Consider the following 27,952-nt stretch of genomic DNA (forward strand, 5'->3'; position numbering starts at 1 on the left):
ACATTGTACATCAAATAGTTCTGTTTAATTTCGGAAGATATATTTTGAAGTCATTGTTCCCTATCATTTAAATCAAAATCCTAGTTTGAAAAAACAAAAAAACATCAAAGTTAAATGATGTACTTTATCTGGTGTATGAACAAATACTGTTGTAGGCCTTGTTAAATTCTAACCTGTGTTGTCGAAGTGATATTTACCTATTTTTTTCTGGCACAAAACAGTACGTGCAGTTTTGATGTGATGAGAAAATATTTAAAGTTTCATATTCCCATTTTCTTTAAGATTGATTCAAGCTTTTGCTCAAATTTTGACCCTGATTAAGAATGCAAGACAGTGTTTTCCTCAAAATGTCATTGTGCATCAAGATGTGTGTTGAAGAGCTATAATAAATGTGACTGAAAAGATTTATTCATTTTTTTAAGAAAGTGTAAGATCATTCATTATTCGTGTGACAAAGAGAAGGTCTATCCGGCTTTTCAAGGCTTTTAGATGGATTGGTTTCATTGCTAGGATATTACAAAGGTACTTCAAAAACACAAATCTTTTCCAAAAGGAAATTCACTAGAAATCTAAGTTTAAAAGTCCCACATCGTATTGGAGATTCTAACATTTCCCATTTTGTACACCACACCAAAGTCAGCCTGAGCTGAAATTCTTTCAGTAAAATGTGCCCATCAATAGATAAGTAGATTCTCCATTGATTTAGGACTTCACACAAAGTACCACAATTCATACTGTTCATTTCCCTTAAGCATAGCTCCTTTTCATATTTGAGCTTATCTACAAATGACAGAACTCAGAAAAGATCTCGTTAGTTCATTGTCAGCAGCTGGAAGTATAATACCCAACTTCAAAGAAGCCCCAAGACCATAGCCTTTACCGCTTGTAGCCTGAGAACAAGACACTCTGTTTTTTAAGGACATCATGAAAATAAAAGCAGCTTAAGTACTGTATAACCGAAACAGTAGAGGTGGTTTAGTCACTAGTCAAGCAATTTAGATGTGGAGCACTATAGTAACACTTACCTCTTCTCCCCTTCCTCTTGAATAAATACAAAAAAGTAGAAACTGGTGTTATTAATGGCATGATAGATGTCCTCGATTGCATCTTTTACTAGGAAGAGGTTTATGTGCTGTTTGCTGTTTGCCTGTGGACATACCTGTAGGATTTACGTTTTAGCGATAATTTTGTGTCATAATGCAGGTTTATAAATGTAATCCCACCTCTGTGGGAAACTGACATGTTATTGTTATTTACCCACTACCTACTATCAATTATGGGTTGCTATAATGTTTTCCTCAAAGTAGACTGTAGGCTCAGTCATAAGGGAGTTTTATAACACAGTGTACAGCCAGAAACTGGAAGCCAAACATTGCACTCAAAACAAAGGGCAGTGCAGTAGATGAAAAGGAGAGATACAGAGACCACCCATCCATTATCAGAAGGTGTTTGTGCAGGTGAGAGTCACTGCAATATGGATCCTGTCTTTGGAGCTTGCTGTAGGACACAAGGTGAGAGTGAGAGCACATAGCAGCAGCAACGCTCCATATGAATCAAAGCAGGAGACTAGGATTTCAGTTTGTTCGGCAGTTTTCTTGAGCCAAATGGAAGCCAGCAAACACGGGTGTTGTAGTCTGTGATTCACAAACAGGAAGGGTCTGACTTCTACAGTAGGTCTGTACGAGTGTGTGCTTATCAAATGCACAAAAGAATCTAAGATTTTCATGCAAACATGGCTTAAATTCTCAACATAACCTACACATCATAACAGCTGGACATAATGCTGCTAAACTTTGCTTTGCATCAACAAATCTAGTGCGTTAATACGTTATTGAATGCAGCAAGAGAGCCATAATATTGTCTGATGTAGGGGGATGTGTATTTGTTTCAAGCACACATTTTTTATTTATATTTAGTATTTATTTGTACCTTAGGCAATTCCCTGGCCTCATGCAGCACCTGGAAGAAGGTATACCACAACAGATCCATGCTGGGTATGTCAATAAGCCCCTTTCTTTATCCCCCTGGATACTGATATACTGTACTCTGTGCATTCAGAACTCTCAGCAGTGTCTCCTCTTACCTAAAGCAGTATGTGGCCAGAATGGTTTCTGTACTTTTCCTGCCCTGTTTGTAGTCAAGAACATGTTCTCTTGCCTTCTGCCGTAAGAGGTGTCTGGAGCTCCCACTTCTTGTGTAATTTATGATTGCGTTCAGGAATGCTTCAACATTAACAGAATGCCAAACAGTAAAATGTTGGTCTGTGCAGCTGCCAGACACAGTATATACCTAATAATCCTGAAAGCAATTGAACAAAATAGTTTAATAGTTCAAAATGATAATTGAGATAATTAGCTCACTGCAATAGCAATTTAATAGCAGAGATTTTGTAGCAAAATTTACCATAGATAAATCTACCAGATATTTTACCTCTCTTTGGGATTATGTGAAGCAAAAGAGACAAAAAAATTTAAAAACATGTAACCTCCACTTTTTCAACTTTTATGTAGTTATCAAATTTGGTCATAGTTAATTATTTTATCATTGTTCATTTTTGTTCCACCTGAGCCCTTCATCACCAATAGTTACTTTTTTAATTTTCTTAGGCATTGTTTAAAATGTGCTTCCCCCTCTTAAAAAGATCTATAAGATTTGTTATTCGTGTGAAAACTTTGCTAATTAGCAAGTTTCAGGACTGCCCTGAGATGTGTGAGCTGAAATATAACCCATTGGACTTAAACAGAAGCAAAAACACTCACTATATATGGGAGCTGTCATTTCAACCTGTGTCTCTTAATCATTTATTGATCACCTACTAAGAGCCATTCATCCAGAAATAAGGGAGCAAATTCTAAATTGCCAAGCTAAGGAGAGAGTCTGTGCTGAAGTAATTGGAAATAAAACACTTTAACTAGGGTGTTTTTAAAAACAAGGGCTGAGTGCAGAAAAAAAGTCTAAATGAACAGTTACAGGCATTAATTAGCACTGGTGATTGAGGGCCCAGTTGGACAGCAGACACAGGGGTACTCCAGGAAAAAGAACTGCTGGTCTCGCACATAAGCACGTAACTACCATCCTCAAGGGCTGCAGTCTAGCATGTTTCAGTGGTCTCTTGAAACCAGCATGACGTAAAAATATTGGGGAAAAAACAAAAGCCTATGGCCCCTGAGGTGGAATGCATCAGCATACGAAAGCAGAGCCACACCGCTGCGTGTTAATGCTTCAGTATTCGAAAGCAGAGCCATGCTGTAGTGTGCTAATGCACCTGTATATGAAAGCAGAGCCACACTATCATGCACGCTCAGAAGTTCTGATAGCAGCACCTTGTCTCGCCAGGCTTCCCTCTTGTGAGGAGGAGCTGCAGGAGCTCATGCACCAGATCGACATCATGGTGAGCCGCCGGAAGCAGGAGTGGGAGAGGCACAGCCAGGCATTGCAGGCCTGCCTGGATGCCAGAGAGCAGGAGCTGCTCCACACCCGTGCTGCTCTGGACCACAAGCACCAGGAGGTGAGCTCTATGGGAGGTGGCAGGCTCTTCTTTTCCTCTTCTGCTGGGATGCCAGACTCAGTTCCCGGAGTACCTCTGTTTGATTCATTAGACAAATATAAGAGTTCTGATTAGGGCTAAAAATATTTTGAAGGTAAAATAACTTGAATCAAAGGAGCCTTTGATACCAGCTGCTCTGAAACACCATGAATAAAAAGCAAGCACTTACAAAGAAGAAAAAGAAAGATCAATTTAGACATTAATTTTTTTCGGAGGAAGTAAAATTGGAATCTCTATGGATAGAGACTTAGACTCCGGTCTCACACCTGATTGAAAACCTTGACTGTTTACTCCTGTTTTATGATGTAACAGTGGAACTGAAAGTCTCTCATAATCCAGGAGTGCATAACACCATAGTCTTCCATTTTTTTCTTCGTGCTGGACAGTGACTTACTTTAGCTAATTGTTAGTTGAACATTATTCTCTCCCTGGGTCTTAAGAAGGTGAAATTGTAAAGATCCCTTTAAAATCCCTGTTGGATTCCAGCCTAAAAAGACTGGAGCTGTGCCAGGCCTGCTGTCACCAGCACCTTCAGAAGAAGCATTTGTTTCATTGCTTTGAAGCTTTTAAAAACACTGCTGCCTTCTTTTTCTATAATTCATTTCACTAGACCATTGAGGCTGAAAATGGGGCACCTGTACTATATTTGAACAAATCTGAAACTCTGTTGTCAAGAATAGTTTGCATTGTTTGGTTCTATATATACAGTATAACAAGAGCTCCTTATAACTTGTTGAAGACATACAGCTTTTAGCTAATAATTCAAACGTTTTTCATAAGATATTTTTCTATTTCTTATTTGTGTCACTTAATTTAAATAGCACCATCAACATTGTGGATGTCCTGGGGAAAGAGTGTTGTTAAATAGTTGAACCACACCACAATATGTTGCAGGAAAATGAGGGAAAATATGTTATATTATCACAACAGTAACAGGGCTATAACCCTAACTAGAGATGTGATCAAATTAACTTTTACTTTACCACATCAGTAAAAGTTATTCAGATTGTTAACAAGGTTTGTTGTTTGTTGTACCCATCACTAAATTAGCCTTAGGTCTTAATTCGCATTATAGGGTATTCTTTGAAGTATCTACATTCTTTAAAAATTTGGCAACTATCTCTGTTTATACAATAAAATTGAGAAATGTATTTTCTTACATTTACAAACAGAATATAATATAAACCCCAAGAATTACAATATGTACAGTAGGTACATAGACCAGTATTAAAAGTCCGCTCAGAGCTCTTCACGAACTCATTTGTTTCCCTGAACAGAGTGTCCTCTGTCACCCAATCCAGGGGCTTTGTGATTAAAAGCTACCTGGGAATATGTTGCAGACATCAAAGTAACTCTTCTGATGATCTAAATCAGATTATAAGTACTTGCAGAGAGCCGAAAAATCCCAGAAGCCCTCCTTCACCACCTGAACCCCCTCATACATTGATATTTGGACACACAAGTCACTTAAGCGCTCAAAATCTGCCTTGCATTCCGCTGTCAAAAGCTTTTGATGCAGGAGAAAGGATTCATTTACTGTGCCTGTCGCTATGCACTCTCTGATTTCACAATAAAGTGAAAATGCACAAATATGGGATAAAGATATGGATTATTGTTTTCTCATTTGCTTATTATGTGGTTCCGGCACAGCATATTATTTTATAAAAGTAAATAAAAAAGTAAAATCTTGGATCAAGCCGTGTCTTGTGTTAAATTGACTGCCATGACACTAAGCTAAGTCCTTGTCAAAGGTTTAGAAAAGGATTTAGTGCTGGAAAGTGCTGGAAATAATTAAAGAAAAATTGTGGGAAACGTATAAAATGCAAATTAAACATTCTGAACTAAGAATATTTGTATCAAAAAAGCAATGTTATCTAATACAGTATTATATTCACATGCAACAATGTCATTGGTTGTCAGATACCCAATCACAAAATGCCACACTGCCTTAAGGCTTGTACGTGTCAGATGTGATTCAAAGCAGAACATTTAATATATGTTGAATATAACAAGGGCTTTGTTTTAGATAATTAAAGCTACTTCTATTAACAGATTAATCCATCTTTCCATTTCTATGCTCTTGTCGTCTGACATTTCCTTCTGAGAGACCGTAGTGTTCAACACTAATTGAAAACTCTACAATGCAATCATTGCCTCTGCTTAAGTACAAGTCAGACTTTGAGGTTACATGGCACTTTTGTGTTGAGTTGCCAACAACTACAGACGCTGTAGCTTCTATAATACTGTATTAGGTAACCAAAACTTTTTACACAAAACTATTAATATAAAATGCACAAAATAGCTACTTTTTGAAAACAAGCAAAAGCTATATAAAGCCATAACAAGCCATATCACCTTGCAACTCACAACTGACAACCCACTGAAGCTAAGCAGGTGTGAGCCTGGTCAGTACCTGTATGGGAGACCTCCTGGGAAAAACTAAGGTTTCTGCTGGAAGAGGTATTAATGGGGTCAGCAGGGGGCATTCACCTTGTACTCTATGTGGTTCCTAATGCCCCAGTATAGTGATGGGGACACTATACTGTAAAAAGGCGCTGTCCTTCGGATGAGACATAAAACTGAGGTCCTGACTCTCTGTGTTCATTAATCGCAAGGTGTTTCTTAAAAAGAGTAGGGGTGTAACCCCGGCGTCCTGGCCGAATTTCCCATTGGCCCTTACCAGTCAAGGCCTCCTAATAATCCCCATCTATGAATTGGCTTCATCACTCTGTTCTCCTCCCCACTGATGTGGGATGACTGTACTGGTGCACCCTGGCTGCCCTCGCATCATCCAGGTGGATGCTGGAAATTGGTGGTGGTGGAGGGGAGTCCCCATTACCTGTAAAGTGCTTTGAGTGGAGTGTCCAGGAAAGTGTTGTATAAGTGTAAGCAAATATTTTTTATTTAAAATAATTTCAAATAAATAAATTGAGTGAATGAATGGAAAGCTTGCTTGGGCTGTGGGCTGCAAGATCAGGACACACTGTCTTTCCAGTTATATACAGAAAAGAAGACGATTATTTTTCTCCTGGCCTGTGTGTTGGCAGAGAAACACAGATGAAAGGATGGACAAAATCCCACAGGGCCTTGTTGAAGGCTGTTAAGTCTCAGGTGCAGCTGGCTTTAATGGCCTCTCAAATGGCAGTGGGAATCGATGCTGTAATTATCAATGCTGCCCTCTGCTGTGGTTGGTTTGACTGGCATTTCTCTGCTGAGCAGACGGGCCTCTCTACTTTTATCGTGCAAGAATTGTTCCCCATATATTACTCTGCAACTCTTTCAGTCTTAGAGTTTTTATTTCACGCAGTAAAGGAAAGGCCACCTTGACAAACATGAGCTATAGCCTTGGGAAAGGAAGGATCATGATTCTCATCCTTTTTATTCTCTTTTATAGACTTGGCAGCAGTGTTTTATCAGAGATATCTTTTTGATGTAGTGGGCTCAGCTGATGTCTCAGCCTCAGGCTTGTGTGATTGTGTTTTATGTCCTTATAAAGTTAACAATTGTAAATTTGCAAGTAATTAAAGGTTTCCTCCTGTGGCCCAGATATTCAGTGTAATTTCAATTCCTATCTTATTTTTGTAGGATAATGTTTTCCAGGCTTTTAGCAACATAAAGACGTTTCCACTTTCCATCTACGGCGATTTAACAGACTTTGGAAGCAGTACAGGACTTCAGAAAAGACCCAATGTTCCTTTGATCAAAACATACCAAAATTATTAATTACCTTTAATCTAACCCTAATAGTTTTTTTAAACACCTAATTGTAAATAATAAAAATCTAACAATTAACCAATTTCACCAGAACCCACATTGCTCAAGAATTCGATGCATTGAGGATGTTTATTTAGTATAATTTGGCTTAACCTACCTGCCTGAGGGCCAGCCCCCTGTCCATAGGTCGAGGAGACCCCCATACAGAGTGAGGAGTTCACTAAGGGGTACTGTAGTTGCAAGTGAGTAGATAATGTGGAGGAATGATGGCTGAAGAAAAATGCAAAAAGAAAAGGGATAAGTGTTCTATATTCTGTATACAATAGCTTAGAGAAAGGAAATTATTCTGATTTATAACATCTGAGGCAGAAGGCCTGATTGTCATCTTCCCTCCCGAATCACAGTTAAGAACATCCTTTTTCTGTGTATTTATTTACAGCAGCGCTGTTGACCAGACTTTTATTAATATGTCACCAATAACCCTTGTGCCTTTGTTGTAGGTAGCCACACTGCAGTGTCACATCAAAGAGATGAAGAGCTCTAATAAAATGCTGGTTCAGAAATATGAGGAGCGCCTCAACACTCTTCAGTCTGAAGTATGTCTGAGATTGACTTAAGATTTTCATGGGGCACAGTCGATACCTAGGTTTATACTACAATAGTAAACATCAAAGTGGTAGGGAAGCACTAGGTCATCCTCTAGAATTGCATTTTTGAGGCGTAATTTGATCTTCACATCAAGCTTGCCCCTTAAATATTCATCAGAGGTTTTGTATTCTGTTTCTTGTCTTAAACTCACCGACACTACCTTGATCTAAAAAAAACAAATTCCTGTTGATGGATCTTACCTGTTCCTTATGTTTATCTGTCTTGCAAGATTTCTTATTCTCTTCTGTTCATACTATGGCACTAAATTAACGCATGCTTGATGGAGAAACCCTTGTCCTCTTGTTACTAATGCAAACAGTCCTTAAAAAAGCAATTTTGTTTAGACACTGATTGTCCCTTAGTGCAACCATGAGAACAATGCCTCTTTCTAACGCACCATTCAGGGGAAGAAGTGTTAAGTTTCTCACTAGGTGGTGTAGCTAACCTGTTAAGAAAAGAAATCCAATCCAGTGTTATAGGCAGCTGCCGTACAAACCTGCTTGTATGGAAATATGGTTTCAGTCACAGATTCAACGGGTTGAAACAATGTTGCCTCAAAGATTTTTTATTAAAGATTAAAATCTTTAAATATTAAGCAGTGTATTAAGTAATTGTAGTGAAAATACTTCTTTAACACAGATACTGAAAATAATGTACCTCTGCTTGGCATGGTTAGTGTTGCATGTGCTGACTGTGGCCAGTCTAAGTCAATGGTATTAAGGATCATGTGATATTGTTTCAGTTCTTGCCAATGCACAAAGGCAGTCCTACAGGGTGTGGCATTCATCTTGATTTAAATCAAGTTGGCAGTGAAGTCTATATCACATTCACAGCTTATTGAATTTTTATGCTAGACGATTAATCTTCACCAAAACAGTGTTGTAATAAAAGCATTCTAAATTGCTTCTCTCTTTATATAATTTTATATACACTTTGAGCTATGTCTTGAATATATAATGTCATTTTTAGAAGCAATTTATCAACTGCAGATCCATTCATCCATTATTAAAATGCCACTTGACTGGTGAGGGTGAGGGCAACCAAGAGCCTATAATGGAAATATATGTTACAAGGTAGGAGTAAGAGCGTATGGATATCTTGCTCTGGACAGGATGTCAGTCCATTGCAGGGCCATGGAAAATGGCAGAACTTAGTATTGCCAATCAAACCACCTCTGCAAGTTGGAAAGAAAAAGATCACCCAGAAAAAAACTCCCGAGAACACAGGGTTAACACACTAACTGAGCCCCAGGACAGACCCATTGTATGTAACTGACTTGCTGACTGACCAAAAGTAATTGCATTGTTAATGCACCATGCAATCACTTTTGAGGCAGTTGAGTCCAGCTGTAGCCTGTCAAGATTGAAAAATATTTCTTACAGTGGAATAGAAATCTTAAGGTGGATTCCATCAGTTATGCGGTTCAAGCTGAATTGACATGCATTGAAGAATTCAGAAACTTTATCGTAACAGGAGGTTACACACTAAAGGCAATCCCTTCTCTCCATTTCTCTCATGCAGCTGCACAAATTGAAAGGCAGCTATGAAAAACTTCAGCGCCACCACATGAAACAGGCCCAAGAAGCCACTAATGAGGAGAACAGCAGCTTTGAAAGCAGCAGGTTAAGCAGGAAGTTGGAGGTAAAGACTCATCTGTGAAGTAACTATAAGAAGATGAGAGGTTTTAAAAATAATCACAATACCTCTTTGTAAATAAGTAGATTTTTAACATAAGAATCAGATTTTCATGTCTGTCTGTATCAAAAATGTGCATTAAAGCCTTAGTAGACAAGGAGGAGCTGGATTTCATATTACAGTATGAGCATATCACTTAGATTTGTTGACTGTGCAAACCAACCCCTGCTTCAGAGACTCACAAGTAATGTAGATATCTACAGATAGAGTTGTTTGTAGTTTTAGATCATGGTATTTTTACATGACTTGCACTTTGTTCAGACATATTAGTTTTCTCAGCACAAATAAAAGGTTAAAACCAGAAGGTAAAGTGGGTCAGAAAGCTTTCAGAGGTACTGGCTACAGCTGCTGAAAGAAAAGAAAAATAGCCTTTTTTTCTCTGAGAACTGTGCATTTTGAAAGGGCATATAATAAAAAAAGTGGGTGGTTCAAGAGTGTTTGCACTTAAGAGGTTGATAACATCTGCATTACCTAGCATTTCCCTTTTATTTAATGTCTTACTTTCTGTGATGCCAAGTGTCTTTATTCTTTCTTAATATCTGCTTTTGCTTCTGCCTTCAATGTTCCTCATGCTAAGTAATCTGCTGGCAAGAAGAGCTTCTGAAAAAGATTTCACAGACAGCAAATTAGGATTGCCTTAAGTCACAGTCCCTGTGGCAAAGTACTAGTCAGGGGAATCTTCAATGCTGGTATACTTGCCCATTACAGTTTTACTCATTTATGTGGGAAAATTGTGTTTGGAGGCGAAGTCACACCATTAGTTATTTATCAAAGCATTGATTTTGCCTTTGTACAATGTTACAAGCCCCATGTCCTGAAATGAACTATATTCATATCTAGCATGGCTGGCCATTGGCGCTTGGAGAAGGAAAGTATTGCACCACAACACACCACATCCAGCCCCATCAGTTGAAACAGGAGTAGGTGGAAAGGATGAGGATGAAGTAATTTAAAGTTATAGTGTTTCTGATTGATGGGGGTAATTTATCATTTATCATTTTACAAGCTTACAAGCTGGAAGATTTGTTCTAAATTTAGTAAGCCGAACTAACATCAATCATGTTGATATGCAGCTAAAACTGGAAATGTGTTTAACAAATTAATAGATGTAAGTTTTTGAATGAATATTTATCATTTTTATCTAACTGAGTGAGGAGAAAGAACAGCCCAGGAGCTTTGGAAAAGGCATTGATTGATATTTAATGTTTTTTTTTCCTAAAAGATGCTTCAGGAATGCCTACATTTCCGTTACAAAAGGTTGTTATTTACAGATCACTTGTCTTACTTGGTTGTCTCAGACAGCATTGCTTCCCAAAGGCCTTCATTAACATTCATCTCAAGAAGCAACCTACAATAACAGCGACATGATTAACACTCTTTTTCATCCTTCAAAATCATACTTGCAGTAAATAGAGGCTTTCAAAGCCGTAGTAGTTTATAGACATGGAACCTTCATGGTATAATAAGTAATGCATCTCTAAATAACTCAATGTATCATTCATGTCTCAACTCAAAGTTTTTTTATATATATTACATCAGATATAGTTATGTATATATTATTATATTTGCATGTATATTGGAAATGATATTGATCTGCTGTTTATTTTCCTTACTTTAGCATAAATGAAGAATGACTCCCAATATTAATTCATAGTAAAATTGTCATTTTTCCTTGACTATCACTTGAAAAATCGCATTCTTTCTCCGTTTCTTCGAATAAAGGCATAACTTCCAAGCTTAACACATAGCGTGTCTATTAATTCATATGACTGCTTCCAATTCCTTTATCCTCAGTATTCTAAGATACTTTCTGGCACAGAAAGCTTAAAATCAAGGCTCAGAGGAATGTACTTGTTTTTCAGGACCTCCAAGCCAAATCAAAAGAGTGGGAGAAGCAGAGCACATTGCATCAGAAAGAGTTAGCCATCTTAGAGTCTCAAAGGAGATCCTTGGCAGAAAAATGTGAATATTTTCAGGTACTCATGACCCCCATCTTCATTCTTTGCTCATAGGATGGCTTTCACAGAGCTTTGTTCGTAGCTTTGTTTTTCTATTGCCTTGTTATTGTAATGACAATACAATATCCTGTTATAAATATTTTTGAGGTGAAGATAGTGATTGAAATTTCATTTGTTTAAAAAAAATTCCAAGGGTATTACTGCTGATTACTAATCAAAAATCCAAAGTGCTTGAGTTCAGTAAACCCATACAGCAGAATTATATGGGTTTCAGAACCGGGTTTTAGGGTTTCAGAACTGGAAAGTTCTAGGATCAAATCACTCATGAGCTGCTGCTGTTGTTGTAGTTTTGAACAAGATACACCCAAAAAATAATACCTACCTGTATAAATGGGAGCAGATCTAAGTCACTTTGGAAAAAAGCGTAAAATAAATTAGTAAAAGCAGTAATACATGTTTTATCATTCCTCCCAATCCGGTCATATTATTGCTGAGAGACTTCAATTTGGAAATCATAGTACCTTTGTGTCAGTAAATAACTTAATTCTTTATCCACTCCAAGAAAAAATGTTTTATGCTGTCTGTTCATACTCTCACCAGTAAGATTTATAGCTCACAGAAATGTTCACTAGGGACAGATTTGGGCCGATGTCAACATGCAGATAGAGAGAGATACAGAGATTGCAGCCTGCTAGAAGCCATGGTGTTCTTGAATATTGATCTTTGCAGGGCCATTTACTTCTGAAGTAGCAGCTCTTAATGTATTCATTGTGAAGATGTCCTGTAGTATTCAATTCACCTCTTTGAAAACTACAAAGCACAGAATGCATTCTTAAACTTTATCCCTGGAATGCTTATATTTACATACCCAGTGAGCACTTTTAGTTAAACCAATAAAATGCATTTAACTTAGGTATGAAATCTATAACCTACTATGTGTGTTCATATGGGAGAGGAGGGGAAGTCAGTCTTCAAGCATTTGGAACTGTCTTTATCTACAGTATCTCATATGGAACTCACATTTCATCTTTTGTTCATTTTGACAGTGACCAATCTATGTTGTGAATCAAATGTATTGTACTTTGTTCATTTCAGCACCAGCAGATCCTAATGTTGCTATATTTTGTCGCTTTAACAGCGAACGTGTCACAGCTATGAGGGCCAGCTGTGCAGTGAATGGAAGAAGCAGCGAACGTGCGAGAGGACACAGCAGAGGAGAGAGTCTGAGGCCGCTCATGTCAGGGACAGCGCTGAGCAGAGACACGAGGAGGAGGTGAACTCTTCCGAGAGAGAGCAGCAGGGGGAGATACAGCACCTACAGCAGTCTCTCATACAACATCAGGTAAGGCACAAAACCTGTAGCGTTCTTAGAGGTGTGCTATCAAAGAAACAAATCATTCTCCTTTTCACATTTTACAGACTCTTAACTGCACCAATCCTAAGTTTGCCTTCAGGCTTGCTTGTCTTTCTGAATAAATCTGCATGCAGAAGCATACTGTATATGAAACATATTCAATATACCGCTCTTGTATTCCATCAGTTTAAAGTGGTACCCAAAGTCTTCTTATGTTTGTACTAAATTATTTTATAAGATTCCTATGTTTTTTTTGCAAATCTCCCTTTGATGAGATGGGAGTTAAGAGAAAAAAATCGAAAGGTTTTGGGTGGTATTCCTGTGTAGAGGCTTTGTACAAACACTTTCAAATGACTTTGATTATACATCTCTTTTGATGACTATATTACAGGTACCAAAACAAAAAAAGATTGTATTCATATACATTTTAAAATAGTTCAAGTGGGTAGCTGTGTTAGCATGCGTAGGCTGCAAAGGAACAAGTAATAGATTTATCCCATGCTGAAAAGAGAAGAAAGAAAACACAACATTTCGGCCGTGGAGCCTTCTTCAGGTGTGAGGTTCCTGACTGGGCAGGGAAAATGAAGTTGAATTTGCTCAAAATGAGAAACAAATAACTTCATTCCCGTGTGAGTGACTTTATTCCTCAAAACCTGGAAGGTGAAATCCTGGGTGTTTTTCTGCCTGTGTGGGTTCAGAAAACAGGGGAGGAGCTAAAGGCAGAACTGAAGGCCCGAGATGACCTCCTGCAGACAGCGGAGCTCCAGGAGAAACAATGGAGAGGAGAAGTGGCCAGACTGCAGGAGCGACTGTCAATGCAGGAGAGCGCCATCAGGTGAGCCAGACCAGCACTGCATTTAGAAGATAGATTATTCTCTAAGAAAATTGTCACCCTAATGATTCCACATCTAACTTTTGGTTTTGCTGATAGGATAGCACATCAAAATTGTACCAATAGAGGAGGGAAGTTTAAAAAATAATGTTTACTTTGTGTGTCCTAATCGTTGCAGGATGGAGGAGCAGAGCTGCAGGAATCTGATGGCAACTGAGATGCTCAGCTTGAAAGTAGTCTTGGACAGTGTACAGCAGCAGCTTAAAGCCAGTCAACAGAAGGAAAAAATACTAAGAACTGAGATAACAAGGCTGCAAGCTGGGTAGTACACTGCTTTTGTTCATTTGTGTGCATATGTCAGAATCATAAAGTATATGTACAGTGAGGGATAACTGATTTATGTTTTATAAAATGCTCTGCTCTCGTGACACTTTGAAGAAGAGAAATATTACTTGTAGCATCTCAACTTGCTTATAGACACAAAGTTTAAAATAAAATGAATAGAGAACCTGCCTTTATTTTTGGCGAGGACCTTGTTATAATCAATACTTGACCTAATTCATGTTATAGATCCTCTACTTGGAGTAACTGAACTCCACTGAACGTTTATTTACACAATGTTTTATTAATTTTGAAAACAAAACAACAAAGTACAGAAGTAAAGAACCCCCAAAATGACATTAATTAAACAAGTTCCCAAGAGAAGGAAAGGCTTTTGACCATGCTGTTAGTAACGTATACTAACCATACTTAGTTCCATAAGAACAATATTTGTAAATGAATGCAACCAAGTGCAATCTAAGGACATTTCACGCTCCGCTCAAATTTGTAACATACTTTCTTGGAAAACCTCCTGTGTTTTTGAAGGGTGGAGCCGTCATGCTCTCATTGCATGCAGCTCAAAGGGAGTCTGTCCGTGGTGGGAGAAAATGAGCAGTGCCGGCTGAAGGCTGCTGGTGAAAACAAGGATAATGAAACCGTCAAGGTACAGTTACAGTGCTAGCTAAGGGGCATGACCACATTTTACACTTGCAATAATGAAAAGAAATGTGTTTTAGCAACTGGTCGTGTTCAACTTTCACACACGTTTTTAGGCTAATAATGAATAGGGGTGTGACAGTACTGTCTGTGCAGCTGAAAGGGATACTGGAGAAGCTGAAGGTGTCGCAGAGCACCCAGGCGGAGGCTTCGAGGGATGAAATTTCACGCCTCACTGCACAGCTGCGGGACACAGAGATTGCCAGGGCAGCAGCCATCCAGAGAGCCACTCTCCTCCAGAACGAGCTGAGAAAACTTAAAGGCAAAGCTGCTGAACACCAGGTCAGAAAGATAGAGCAAACAGGCTGTCAATATGTCAATGGCTTCAGCTGGTGCATGTGATTACATCCCTATTTGTACCTTACTTGCAAAGTCATTGAGCAAACTGGCAAGAAATTAAATAGTCAATGTCGAGCAGGGGAATAAACTAGAGATCCCTGTGATTCAGTTTGTGTTTAGCAGACTCAATGCGATTAAAAAGGATTAAATGAAACAGTGGGTGTTCCTGAAACACAATATTGTCTTCTAGTCACTGCAAAATATTGGTTAGCAGATAACAGAAGACAAATCAATGTTAGGTGCTAAAGCCACTTCAGATCCTGTGAGGTCTGCCTGATATAAGTTGACATTCGCACTGACAGTTAATTTGCAAGAGCTTTGAGCAGCTTGGTCATATTTGTGGGAGAAGTCGCTCCTGTTTTCTGCTGGATTTAATTTTGTATCTTACCTGCTCTGCTTTGGTAGGTGGCCAAGATTCAACTTGAGGCGGTTGGTCTGGAAAATAAATACTTAAAGGAACTGATCACAGAAACGGAATCAAGATCTACGTCAGTGGTATTGTAGCTCTTTTTCATTCCATAGCCATTTTCTTTGTAATTGCTGAATATTCAGGTATTGACTTGAGCACAGCATTGCTTCAAGCATTTCTTCATTTCAGGAATGTGCTTCTCCAAATCCATTTTCCTGTTTGTTCTTTATACATTTGCTTCTTTATATGTCCTGTTTATATTTATAAACCTTTACCAAGGACAGAGTAAAACTGTGATACGCAGTGATTTATTTTATATTTTGCAAAGCAGATCCTGGGGAACCTTGTTGCAGTTATTGTCAGGTGAAACGATGCAGAAAATAGCCAGCAGCTGTATCACCCTGCAACTCACAACTGGCAACCCACTGAAGCTCAGCAGGTGTGAGCCTGGTCAGTACCTGGATGGGAGACCTCCTGGGAAAAACTAAGGTTGCTGCTGGAAGAGGTGTTAGTGGGGCCAGCAGGGGGGCACTCACCCTGCGGTCCATGTGGGTCCTAATGCCCCAGTATAGTGACGGGGACACTATACTGTAAACAGGCGCCGTCCTTCAGATGAGATGTAAAACCGAGGTCCTAACTCTCTGTGGTCATTAAAAATCCCAGGGTGTTAATCGAAAAGAGTAGGGGTGTAACCCCGGTGTCCTGGCCAAATTTCCCATTGGCCCTTACCAATCATGGCCTCCTAATAATCCCCCTCTATGAATTGGCTTCATTACTCTGCTCTCCTCCCCACTGATAGCTGATGTGTAGTGAGTGTTCTGGCGCACTATGGCTGCCGTCGCATCATCCAGGTGGATGCTGCACAGTGGGGGTGGTGGAAGGGAGTCCCCATTACCTGTAAAGCACTTTGAGTGGAGTGTCCAGAAAAGCGCTATATAAGTGTAAGCAATTATTATTATAAAAGGTTATTCATCAGTGTCTGCCATTTCCTGCCTAACTCTAGTAGCCTGTTCTGACTTTAGCTTAATCTGGGATCTCTCTGCGGCCACAAAGAAGGTATTGTTTCTGAGTTACTTAAATGGAGTTCTGATACATATATAGTATATATTTAGATAATAACATAAGAAAGGTTACAAAATGAGTCAGTATGCTGTTCAGCCTATTCAAATCTTTGGGTTGTGTGCAGCTAATACATACAAAGATTTCATCCTGCCATTTCCTTAAAGAAGCCAAGGTATCAGCTTTGATACCATAGCTAGGTAGCTACTGTAGTTCTAGACCCCCACAATACCTTGTGTAAATACCATTTGTGTCTTTTGGTTTGTGTTTCATTGTTCTTTCTGAAGTTCAGTGGGTTAGCTTTGCTGATGCGCTTGAGTCTTAAATACTTGAATCAGATCCTCTTATAGTCTGTTGTATTCAAGATTAAAGTGGTTAAGTTGTGTTTGCCTGTCAGAGTTATGTCAGGATATTGCTTTAGGGCCAGGAATGTATCTGGTTACTCTTCAGTGAACTGTGAACAATAGCTTTCTTGTAGTGACCTTAGTGAACCAAAACTGTGCAAAATATTTTAAATGGGTTTTTCTGGAGTATTGAATAATGTTAAAACATGTTAAAAAGTTTATTAAATTCTATGCATAATTTGGTTTTGCTCATTTGAAAGCTAGGTGGAATACTCTACATTTAAGTAATATAGATGTGAAAATCATCTGTATTATTCATATTAATTAGTAAGATTAGTGGTCTTCATACAGATTTTCTATACTGCCTTTTCTAAATCTATGTTGACTATCCCCCAGAATTCAGTTGCCTTTCAGTTGCTCTTCTATGTTAATTCTAATTACTTTTTCCATTACCTTGTGTGTGATAGAGCTTCCTTCGAGCATTTCTTTAACTGGATGCTGTTCTTTGTGTGCCGTCTTTCACCTTATATCTTTCGTAATTGAGTGAGGTCACTGCTTTTTAGTCTTTGATTTACTTACTCTGAGAATAAATCTATTAAATCTATTAAAGGGCATGGCTAGAACATTTTTGTGCAATTCCATGTGTGTATATACATGTAAGCGGTATTTAAAAGTATATTTTGTAACTTTTAATTAATTTTAAAAGAGAAAATTGGTTTTAGTGGAAGTTGATACCACCCATCCACTTTTCTACTTGGCTTTTAGTGGAAAAGGGAATACAAAAACAAAATAAGCATTTGTATCTGACCAGTGGTGCTTGGCTTTAATCTCGCAGGATAGATGTCAGGCATTGATCATAATAAAATCTCAGTAAATAGCACTGCAAACGACGTCTGCCAACTTGGTTTTAGTTGCACGTCTGCTAGCATATTAAAACTTGATATTTTATTGCACCCTCCCTTGAATGAGTCATGTGTGCCTCTGTTAAGAAATCAATAGTTTAGTGCCTGTTTTGAACTTCATTCTTTCATTAATTTCGAATTTAATTCTACCGGGGATAGTTTTGGCCATGCAATTATAGTATTGTGAGATATGTGATAAAAAATGAAGACAGAAGACATACACGTACAGTATAAAGATAGTTCTCTTTTTGGTTTGTATGTGGCTGATTTGAAAGGTGTTCACATAAAGGTGTTTAATGATGGCAATTAGGGAAAATCATCTTTTCCAAAAACCCTTTTACACATTTTAACCTCTTGCTTTTGTTATTTTTATTAAGACATTGTAGTGAAAGAATAGAAAAATCCGAGTTGAAACCTAAATGCTTTAACACCAGTCTGGGACTCTGTATTTAAATCAATTCCACCTGTCTTGATTGCCTTGAACACTGACAGTCCTCTCTTTCAAGGGTGAAATAACTGTTCAGAATTCCGGTTGTGTTAGCTACCTCTGGTCAGGCACAGTACCTTGCGTCCTTGCTTTCATGAGTGTGAGAAGATGTGTCTCTAGGGAACTGCTAGATTGTGACATTCTGTTTGGGACTGTAGTTGATTTTAAGATAAGCAAGCATTAAGTAACTCTCAGCAGAGCTGTTTTTTGCAGACATAAACTGAGCCTTCCCACAGAGAAAAGAAAAAAATCGACTTTTAATGGTACATGATGATGGAAGATCAATTCATCCCCCAGCTTTATTAGTGATAAAAAATGAGGTAGCCCTTTTGAAGGAGACAAGCTGCTTTCTCCTTATTTACTTACAGTAATGACTAATGGCAGCTTAAAAAGGGAAATGTAAACGTAAAAATTGTAAAGAGCACAAGCTGCAGAAACTGCAACATATTTTACTGTATCCTGATTGGAATGCACAATAAATTGTGTAATAAAAATACTTATAATTTGTCCTGAAATATCTTATTTATAAAAGTTCTAATGCTGCACCAATTAGAAGCTAAAAACATATGACATTGTGTAATGCTATCTTGCTAGTTTTTGATAAAGGCTTTGGAATTCATGAATTCTTTCTACTGGTGACAGAGCACATTGGAAGAGATTGTCGGTGATGCTCCCAGTACTGTGATCATTGGAGACTACAAGGGCATCTTAAACCACGAGGATGAGGAGCTGCACCAGACAGAGAGAAATTCCTATTCCTGGGAAACTACCCAAAGGTAAGCCTTTAATTGGAAGAACCTAGATTTTTAATGGCAAGAATATAGGTCATGATGCACCAAACTGGGAGCATTTACATCTCAGCTTTCAAGTCTGTGACATTGCTAGTCTGTCTTTTAATTCTCATTGTGTTTGTTAGATACAGTATATTTGATTGTATACTGTTGTTACTTTTATTATTCGGCACATACTGTGTTGGTTTGCAGTAAGTTGGTCGTATTTCGTCAATAGTGTGCTTCTCCAAAGGTCAAGTTCAAGTTGTTCACATTTGCAGGGAGTCAGTAGTCTTCAGAACTTCATTATTCTCTAAATCCTAGAATGATGTCCAGCATTGCCAAGCTGGTTAAACATGACAACAGCTCATATACACAGCATGACAAAGTTTGTGACTGCTCAATGTGAGTAGGATCTTTGTCTTGGAGAGTGACAGCACATCCATACTTAGAATCGCCACATCTAATAATTTAGTGAAAACCATACCTTTCAGGCTTGACACGACCACCCTCATATGCACAGTTGGAATGTTGTCTCTCTATACAGACGCTGTATATACTACTATATATATTGTAGATAGTTAAGAAGAAAATGAACCAGCAGCAGAAGAGCTTCTACTTTCAAATGTTAAAGCAAAGCCTGGATAAACTGAAATTAACCAGCAAAACAAACACAAGTGTGTTTTAGAAACTGTGCAAAAGAAACACTAATGAGGCAGCAAGGTTGTTTCCGCAACACTGTTTATATTGCCAGTCTGTCATACGTCTGCTGCTTAGACACCTTTTGCAGCATTAATTTATGTGTTTACACATTCCGCACTTCAATGGGGAGAGGGCTGGAAGGAACAAACTCTGGAGTGGCTCGCAGTCACAGCAGCTCCAGATGGTGTTTGCCTGTCCTTAGTCAGCTCATTAGTATCCCATGTGTGAGGCGTGCACAGTGAAAGATGTCGGCAGCCAGTTGAATGCCGGTGTTATCATTTAGAATATTTTCCTTATTATCATACATCATACACAAAAGGTAGCAAAGCAGACTTTGATTAAAGCACCCATCGTGTCCTGTCTCTGATCGCTTTTCTTGTCCTTTCTGTTCCAAATTCAGTGAAATTTGTATTTGCTATTTGATTCCTGTGGGTTTAAATCAGATATGTGGTGCATTGTCATTTTTTTTTGTTTATTTACTACTAGACTTTACTAGACGATTACTACTACCAGATTACTGCCTCTCATGGGTATGCTTTAATGCTGTCCAGTTTGATAACACGGTGGTCTCACAAGCTTCAAAAATAGGTGTTTTCTGCTCAAGAACTTGTCCTTGTTCATCCATACTAAGCACCGTCATTGAACAGTAATAAATACAATTACATCTGCAAGTCCTAAAAATAGTAATGCAGTTGGGTTTTATGAACAGCAGATAACCCTAGATACCAAGGTCATGTGGCATCAATATATTTTTTTTCAATGATGCAATTAAACAAGTCACAATAAAAGTTTAAACCAAAGGTACCTAAGTGACATGAATCCTTCACAAGTCAATTCAGTGATTTCTATTATTTAAAATTGAAGAGAAAGGTTATGGGTCTCAAAGTTTCAAAGTACAAATATAATTGTGTTAAAGCCAAGCTGGACCCAGTCTGTTCTGGGAGGGAAGCAGGTTGCTGCCGTTCCAGCAGATGATGATGATGATAAAAAACAATATTAATAATAATAATATCTTACAGCAAAACAACTCATTACACTTAGATAGCGGAACTGTGGTAGCTCAGACAGCAAGGGTGTCTTGCTCCTGACTGGAAGGTCCCGGATTCAATCCCAGGTAGGGGCAATCGATGTAAATGAGTACCGGGGGTTAATCCTTCTGGGGGTAATAGGCCGCCCGGAGCGTGATGCTGACCACATCACCTCCTCTTCCAGTGACGGATGGCCAAGAAAAATGGTGCCCCTCGTCCCCCATTCCCCAATGGGCCTTTATGGCCTGGAAAGGGGACCTTACCTACCCACCTACACTTATATAGCACTTTTCTGGACACTCCACTCAAAGCACTTTACAGGTAATGGGGACTCCCCTCCAGCACCAAATGTGCAGCATCCACCTGGATGATGTGACAGCAGCCATAGTGCACCAGAACACTCACCACACATCAGCTATCAATGGAGAACAGAGTGATGAAGGCAATTCATGGATGGGGAATATTAGGAAGCCATGATTGGTAAGGGCCAATGGGAAATTTGACCAGGAAGCCAGGGCTACACCCCTACTCCTTTCAAGAAACACCTTGGGATTTTTAATGACCACAGAGTCAGGACCTCGGTTTTACGTCTCATCTGAAGGACAGCGCCTTTTTACAGTATAGTGTTCCCGTCACTATACTGGGGCATTAGGACCCACATAGAGTACAGGGTGAGTGCCCCCTGCTGGCCCCACTAACACCTCTTCCAGCAGCAACCTTAGTTTTTCCCAGGAGGTCTCCCATCCAGGTACTGGCCAGGCTCACACCTGCTGAGCTTCAGTGGGCTACCACTGTTAACTCTGGACTTGCACAATCCGGCCTACATAAAGATCCACCTTAAATTGTCTTGTGAAGCAAATGATCACTTCTCCACATGATCTAATATGCAGTTGGGTTGTGGCACATAAGAGCTGCCACATAACACCGAGGTGGGTGCTGAACTTTAGTGGTAGATGAAGTGGGTTCTTAATGTAAAGTGCTGTACAATGCACTCTATTATTATAGATTATGATGAGCGTCCATCACTTCAAATACACAACCTGTCTTCTTCACCTTAAACTCCATTGATGTGTATGTCACTAAGTTTGTTACTTAGCTCCTTCTTAAGGTATATTGCACTCCTAAAGGTTAAGCCATTCATCAACATTAGAGCAACACAGAGCTGCAAGTAAGTCAGTTCAGACTTTTGAACACAGTAATGAACAAATATTCTCAAATTAACATATTGTTCTCTAAAAACCTGAAGAATATAAACCGTAAGTGACAGGGGCATCTTTGATTAGACAAGACAATCTCAAAACACCACACAGAGAAAGAAGAAAAATTAACCTCAATTTGTCACCATCTCTTTGCTATCATTAATTGCTTGGAGCATGTTTGCATCGTTGAACTTGTTGTACAGTCCCATGCCTCAAACGCCTGGAGCAGTAGTGAAACATATCAAAACTGTTGCACCTTTGAAGCTGAATTTAAAGAAGAAAAGATAGAAGAATAGTTCTTGGCATTAAGCCTTGACATGTTCCTGTTCGCCAATTGTAGGAACTTGCAGTCCCCTGAGCAGGAGGACAGACCCACCAGGGACATGGCAGAGGAGAGGGCCAGCAAATTAGTAAACAGGCTGCCCACATCTGCAAGTCTACCCTGTCTCCATGACAACAGCCTCATTGAAGAGGAGCTTCCCCATGCAGGCATGTCGAAGAATGTGTCAGACCTGCTAGACAGCAAGGAGGATATTATGCTGCAGGTGGGTTTGGATTTTTCTTTCCCTGAAATGGCGTTTGTCCCCTTTTCAAATGTGAGCAGTCATTTTAAATGATGAATTGGCTTCACAAATTGTAAGCTAAAAAAGTACAGTTTAACTTACGAGCATATTTTGTTAAAGCCAGTGTAAATAGTGGTCCCCTTGTCTTCTAATCTTCTTAAGTGGGATTGGGAGGCATCCCTGTGTTTGCATTCCTCACTACAGAGCCTGGATAAACACAGAACAGAAAACACAGACTCCTCTCACTTCCTTCCCTAAGGAGTTTGAAACAACTTCTGTTTTTTTCAATAATCCCAATTTGTACTTTTCAGTCTCGGCACAAAGTCCAATAAGGTTCCTCTGGGGATCACAGATGCAAAAGGACAGTCAAGTTCAAATGAAAAAAAGAACTGTGTGAATCCATAGACAATTTCCGTATAACCTAAACAGAAGACATTGCTGTAATAGCTATAAAATGATTGCTTTAGACGGTTCAGCACTGAAAATGAGATTTTTTTATTTGTTCTGCATGTCTGTCTGTGGAAGTTTCTGCAGACACCCAAGGACAATACATCATAAAATAGATTTTCATCTGCTTGTAAAAAAAGAAAAAAAGATATTTGCATTATTTTCTGCTATTACTGCTCTTATGTTGATCAACTGTCTATGCTGAGCATTTATGAGCATCAGATTATATAATAATTATTCCATTGACATCTAGAAAAACAGATTAATGGAAAAAGCAATACTTAAATAAACAGATTCGCTTAGTTCACTGAATTCAGTTAAATGTCCAAATGATTTTATATTTCATTTTATACGTAATTGAGTTAAAGCATAATCAGTCTAATACGGGTGTCTATGCTGCAGTTTTACAGAACAGCAGTAAATATATCTGTATTTATTGAAACTCAACTAAGAAAATGCTGCTGTAAGAACGAGCATTTTAAAATACAGTAGAACTACAATGCCATTTTTATATTTCAGGGCTAGAAAGAATCAGCATTGATAACTGCATTTTGGACCACAATAAAAGTAAAATGTACACAGTAACTTACAGTATAAAACCTCCAATTTACACAACAAAATAGATTAAATTTCCAGGTATGCACAATGTGCAATTCAGAACAAGGCAACAAAAGTTCCAGTGACATGAGGCCCTGTGATACTGTAAACAAGCAGGCTTTTGAATACTGTACATCTCTTAATCCAATAGAAATATTACTTGTTACTCTACATGCAGATCATGTTGGAACATTTCTGCAGTGAAATGCCTGCTGCACAACCTGTACTTATACACTTGCACATCACATTACATTAGTTATTGCCGTGACTAGTGAGCAGGAAGGGCTACATCTCATTGCAATTAGTGGGAACTCTCGCTCTCTCACATGGCAGGACCAAAGGTTTGCGAAAACAAGGCCACTGTACAGTTCTTTCACAAAGTTCACAATTTTGTGCTCAATTCAAAATTTGTAAAAATATTGTATAACATCAATGAATTTATTTTGTTACAAAGATTTAATAACCAGGCTGGGAAATTGGGACTGCAGTTCCCCTTTGAGTTACCAGAGAAAGGTTTTTACTTACAGTATGTTTTAAACATTCCAAATACTAAAAAGCAAAGATCCAAAACACCCATAGGGCAGACTCTGAGCAAGATATGCATAATGGTAGCCTCAAAACAGTATCAGCAATATTTAAGTCTTGTGCCTAGTATGCATCTTAATACAGATATGGCTTAATTCCATTTATAGTTCAATTTGCTCAAAAACAGTACAAGACGTGTTGTGCCTGTCAAGGTGGAATATGAATAGTGCTCGAGTGCCGTAGGAGTTCAGATAATGAAGTACAGCTACAAAGGTTCACAGCTGTACTGAGTACCCTTTTAAACACAGTTATTCAGTGTTACAGTGTTCATCTTTTACTATTAAAATGAGGTTTAGAAAGACTGGAAAATATAACCAATTTACATCTAAATGGTGATAGGAAATAAAGTCAAATGCTGAAGAAGTGTATTATTAAAACCCAAGATTGACAAGACTCATTTATTCATTTCAGAAATTTCACATCTCTGCATAAAATAAATGTATTCATGTCACACAAAAAAGCATACTATGTATTCACTCTCAAAAGCTCAGGTTACTGCCAAAAGTCTCTAGCATTTATGATGAGGGATCAGAGCTTTCATTTATCAAAAGCCAAATGCATTGATGGCAATGGAGGTCACGGTTACCTGCAATCTATTTCTATCTTACAGCTCCAGTTACTCCTCAGTACTGACCTGAAAGCCTCCTAGCCCTTTTTCTTAGGCTCCAGTCAAGCAAGGCTGCCAGAAAACTTATCTTCTGCCCTCTGCAGCTAAAGTTAGAGCACCAAACTGGATTAACTTGTGAGGCAAGACAAATTTTGACATAGCAGAAAGGCAAACAGCTGACTGGTGCTTTAAGGGCAAAAAAAAAAACAGTTCAGGTCCTTGTGTGCAGAAATAAATGGCTACTTTCAGAAACCTGCTTACTGCATTTTTGGAGATTTTGCTGATGCTGATCTCCACTGAAACATATGTGTGGCAGAGCTGGAGGACAGTTAGCACAGCGTTAATGGAGAGGAGGAATTTCTGAATTCTAGAAGCCTAAGGGGAAAAAAGTTATATACTGTATAGGGTATCAGATTAACCCTCTATGAATTAAATAACTATTGTAGCAAGACTTGTACATGACTAGGGGAGGATGATAAGAATGATATTAAAATGACTGGGTACATTTTTTAGGAAGATAGGAAGATTAGTGGTGGTGGAGTGGGACTACATACTGTACAAAAAAAAACTTGCAAACTAAAAAACTGAGGCTATAGGGTGCATATAGAATCTATATGGAAAATCAAAATTATCAGGCTTAGCTATAGACCACCTAATGAAGGCAGGCGTGGATGCAGTTTAGCATGTAATGAGATCATGAAGGTATTTCAATCCTCGAACATATAGTGCAGTGGAGAATACAGAAGATGAACATCAATATGGGTGAAATAGTAAATTGCTTCTTGTCCCTGTTTATAAGAAGGGACTATGCTATAATTGACCTAGTCTTCTCAAAATACCAGAATGGACCTAAAAGACTAGATGTGATAGAACCACTAGCAAATTGAATGTAAAATGGTAACTTGAAGTATACTTAAGATACCTAAAGCCTAGGTATATAATTAGGATGTATAGTTTTAGAAAAGCAGACTATAAAGGAATGAGGAATGTCACTACAAATGGTGAAATGGGAACAGATGTATCCAGAGTCCATAAAAGAAAGATGATTCTACTTCAAAAATAATGTTAAAGGCTCAAAACAAATTCAGCAACATACTGTAAGACTACATACAGCACCTTAGATTCAAAAGCAAAAAGAGTATAATGTACTACAGTCACAACAGAAGAAAGACATTAGTATAACCAAAACAGAGAAAATACTACTGCAACAGAACAGTACTGATGTTTTCATGATTACAACAGAAAAAACATGTAACAGCTTAATAATGCAGGATTACTAACAGAAACTAAAAAATGGTAAACATGCAGAATTTTACAAAAGAACACTAGTCCCATGTTATAGAAGTAGCTCCATCAGTAATGGGTAATTTTAGCACAATTAACAGAGGCTAGGGCATCTTACAATTGGTAAATCACTGGGGCTCGGTTGTACTGCTATGTAAGGAAATGTGGGATATTGTTCATAGATCCCAAAGCCACAGACTGCAGAACTGGCATTGTAATAACACCTCATAAGAATATGAAAAAACTACTGGTAAATTATTGAGCTACATTAGAAGAATACTTAGGAACAGTGTCATTTTAAAAGAGTCAACATGGATTTAAAAAAAAAGAGTGAGTAAACAAGCAACAGGGACTTGTAGTAATACTACTTTTAGGCCCACCACTCTTCCCGATTAGATTCTTGTGGAGTAAGCTAATCGAAACCCTTTAGATACTACACAAATAGGGATAACAGTAACCAATACTCACCAAAACAGGAAACATTATTGGCTGGACAGCAATTTGGCAAATAACATTTTAACACTGATAAATGCAAGGTGAACATACACTATACATATGACTGATTCTGAGCTGCAGAAAGCTACGCCTGAAAAGGATCTGGGGGTGGTGATGTAGATTTATGTCAAAAGCACATGTAGGAAATAAAGCAAATGTAATGTAAAATGTAAATACGTATACAACAGAAAGTGTGAATTGTCAATAATGTAAGTTATATTCAAGCATTACAACATGTAGTGTAACTTCAGAATATGGTGCTCAATTTTGGTCACCATACCACACATGAGACATTTGTCAAACAAATGAGCTGAATCTTTTTAGTCTACACCAATGGAAATTAGATCAAAATATATCAAATCATAAGGCATAAAAATGGGGTCAATCCAGTGGACTATTTCAGACTCTGTAACAAAACAAGGACACAGGGGCAAAAGGGAAACTTAAAGGGAATTCATTTAAGACGGAGAATATGGAACAACTTTACAGAACGAGATCCGAACATGCGGAACAGATTTCCTAACTATGTGGTTGAGACTCAAACTCTGGGTATCTTCAAGAAATGGCCGGACAAAATTTTAGATTCCCTCAGCTACTGAACTACCAAATGAGCAAGACAGGTAGAATGGTTTCCTCTTCTTTGCAGTCTTTCTAATGGCCTTATTTTAGAACACTGAAATTCACACCTCTTTCCACCTTCGCAGGAGTCATTCGAATCCGAGCTGTTCCTGGAGGAAGAGGAGAGAAGGTCAAAAGCACTGGAGCTGCTGTTTGATTCATACATCGATCAGCTTCACCATGACACATGGAAGACGCTGCAAAAGTACAGCGTAGCTAAACGGATCTGACAGTCTGGATGTGGTAGAATCTCCCCTCATCTCTCTTCTCTAGTGGGAATACAGGATATTCAACCTTTCATGTTTTGGCCTTTGACTGCGAAACTGGGAAGATTCATTCATGTATTGAAAGCCTTCTTAGATGACACCTGGCTCAAGTGTCTTTAAGAAAATCTAGAGGAAAATGGTCATGCTCTATTTGGACTACCTTAAAGGCACTTTGATGAGAGGGTGTACAGTACAACTCATCCAGGACTACAAATACATGCTGGATTATCCCCTTGTCTACTTGATTTAAAAAGCAGAATATGGTACATAAAAACGGGAACAGTTTTTCCTCTGACACTCAAAATCTTACACCTTCTGCATGACAGACTTTTCTAAAGCATTAGAATGGCTGGTACACCCTAATCTGGTCATACCCAAATCCCTTTCAACTTAAACCCCTTCTATTGAATTGTTTAGCAAATCTGAAAAAAAGTTCTGAACACATATACTCCTTTATTCCCTTTC

At 38.4% G+C, this 27,952-nt stretch overlaps 1 protein-coding gene across 1 annotated transcript; it reads left to right on the plus strand.

Annotated features, from left to right (window-relative positions):
• The first annotated feature begins 1,950 nt into the window (after positions 1 to 1,950).
• On the plus strand, positions 1,951 to 27,451 carry LOC148830473 (centrosomal protein of 63 kDa-like). Its single transcript, XM_088920285.1, has 14 exons — positions 1,951 to 1,994; positions 3,337 to 3,508; positions 7,762 to 7,857; positions 9,431 to 9,550; positions 11,467 to 11,580; positions 12,701 to 12,904; positions 13,615 to 13,751; positions 13,927 to 14,070; positions 14,616 to 14,733; positions 14,883 to 15,068; positions 15,531 to 15,620; positions 18,969 to 19,102; positions 22,366 to 22,570; positions 27,308 to 27,451. Exons 1-14 carry the CDS (start codon positions 1,951 to 1,953, stop codon positions 27,449 to 27,451), a joined length of 1,908 nt encoding a protein of 635 aa, XP_088776411.1.
• Positions 27,452 to 27,952: the final 501 nt, after the last annotated feature.

This window comes from Atractosteus spatula, chromosome 7 (assembly GCF_055471065.1).
Source record: "Atractosteus spatula isolate fAtrSpa1 chromosome 7, fAtrSpa1.hap1, whole genome shotgun sequence".
Taxonomy (NCBI): domain Eukaryota; kingdom Metazoa; phylum Chordata; class Actinopteri; order Semionotiformes; family Lepisosteidae; genus Atractosteus; species Atractosteus spatula.

Coding starts and splice junctions, on each gene's coding strand:
- LOC148830473 (XM_088920285.1), top strand. CDS start 1,951: ATGCAGCACCTGGAAGAAGGTATACCACAACAGATCCATGCTGG. Junction 1,995..3,336: donor CCACAACAGATCCATGCTGG/GTATGTCAATAA, acceptor TTGTCTCGCCAG/GCTTCCCTCTTGTGAGGAGG. Junction 14,071..14,615: donor ATAACAAGGCTGCAAGCTGG/GTAGTACACTGC, acceptor GTGTTTTTGAAG/GGTGGAGCCGTCATGCTCTC.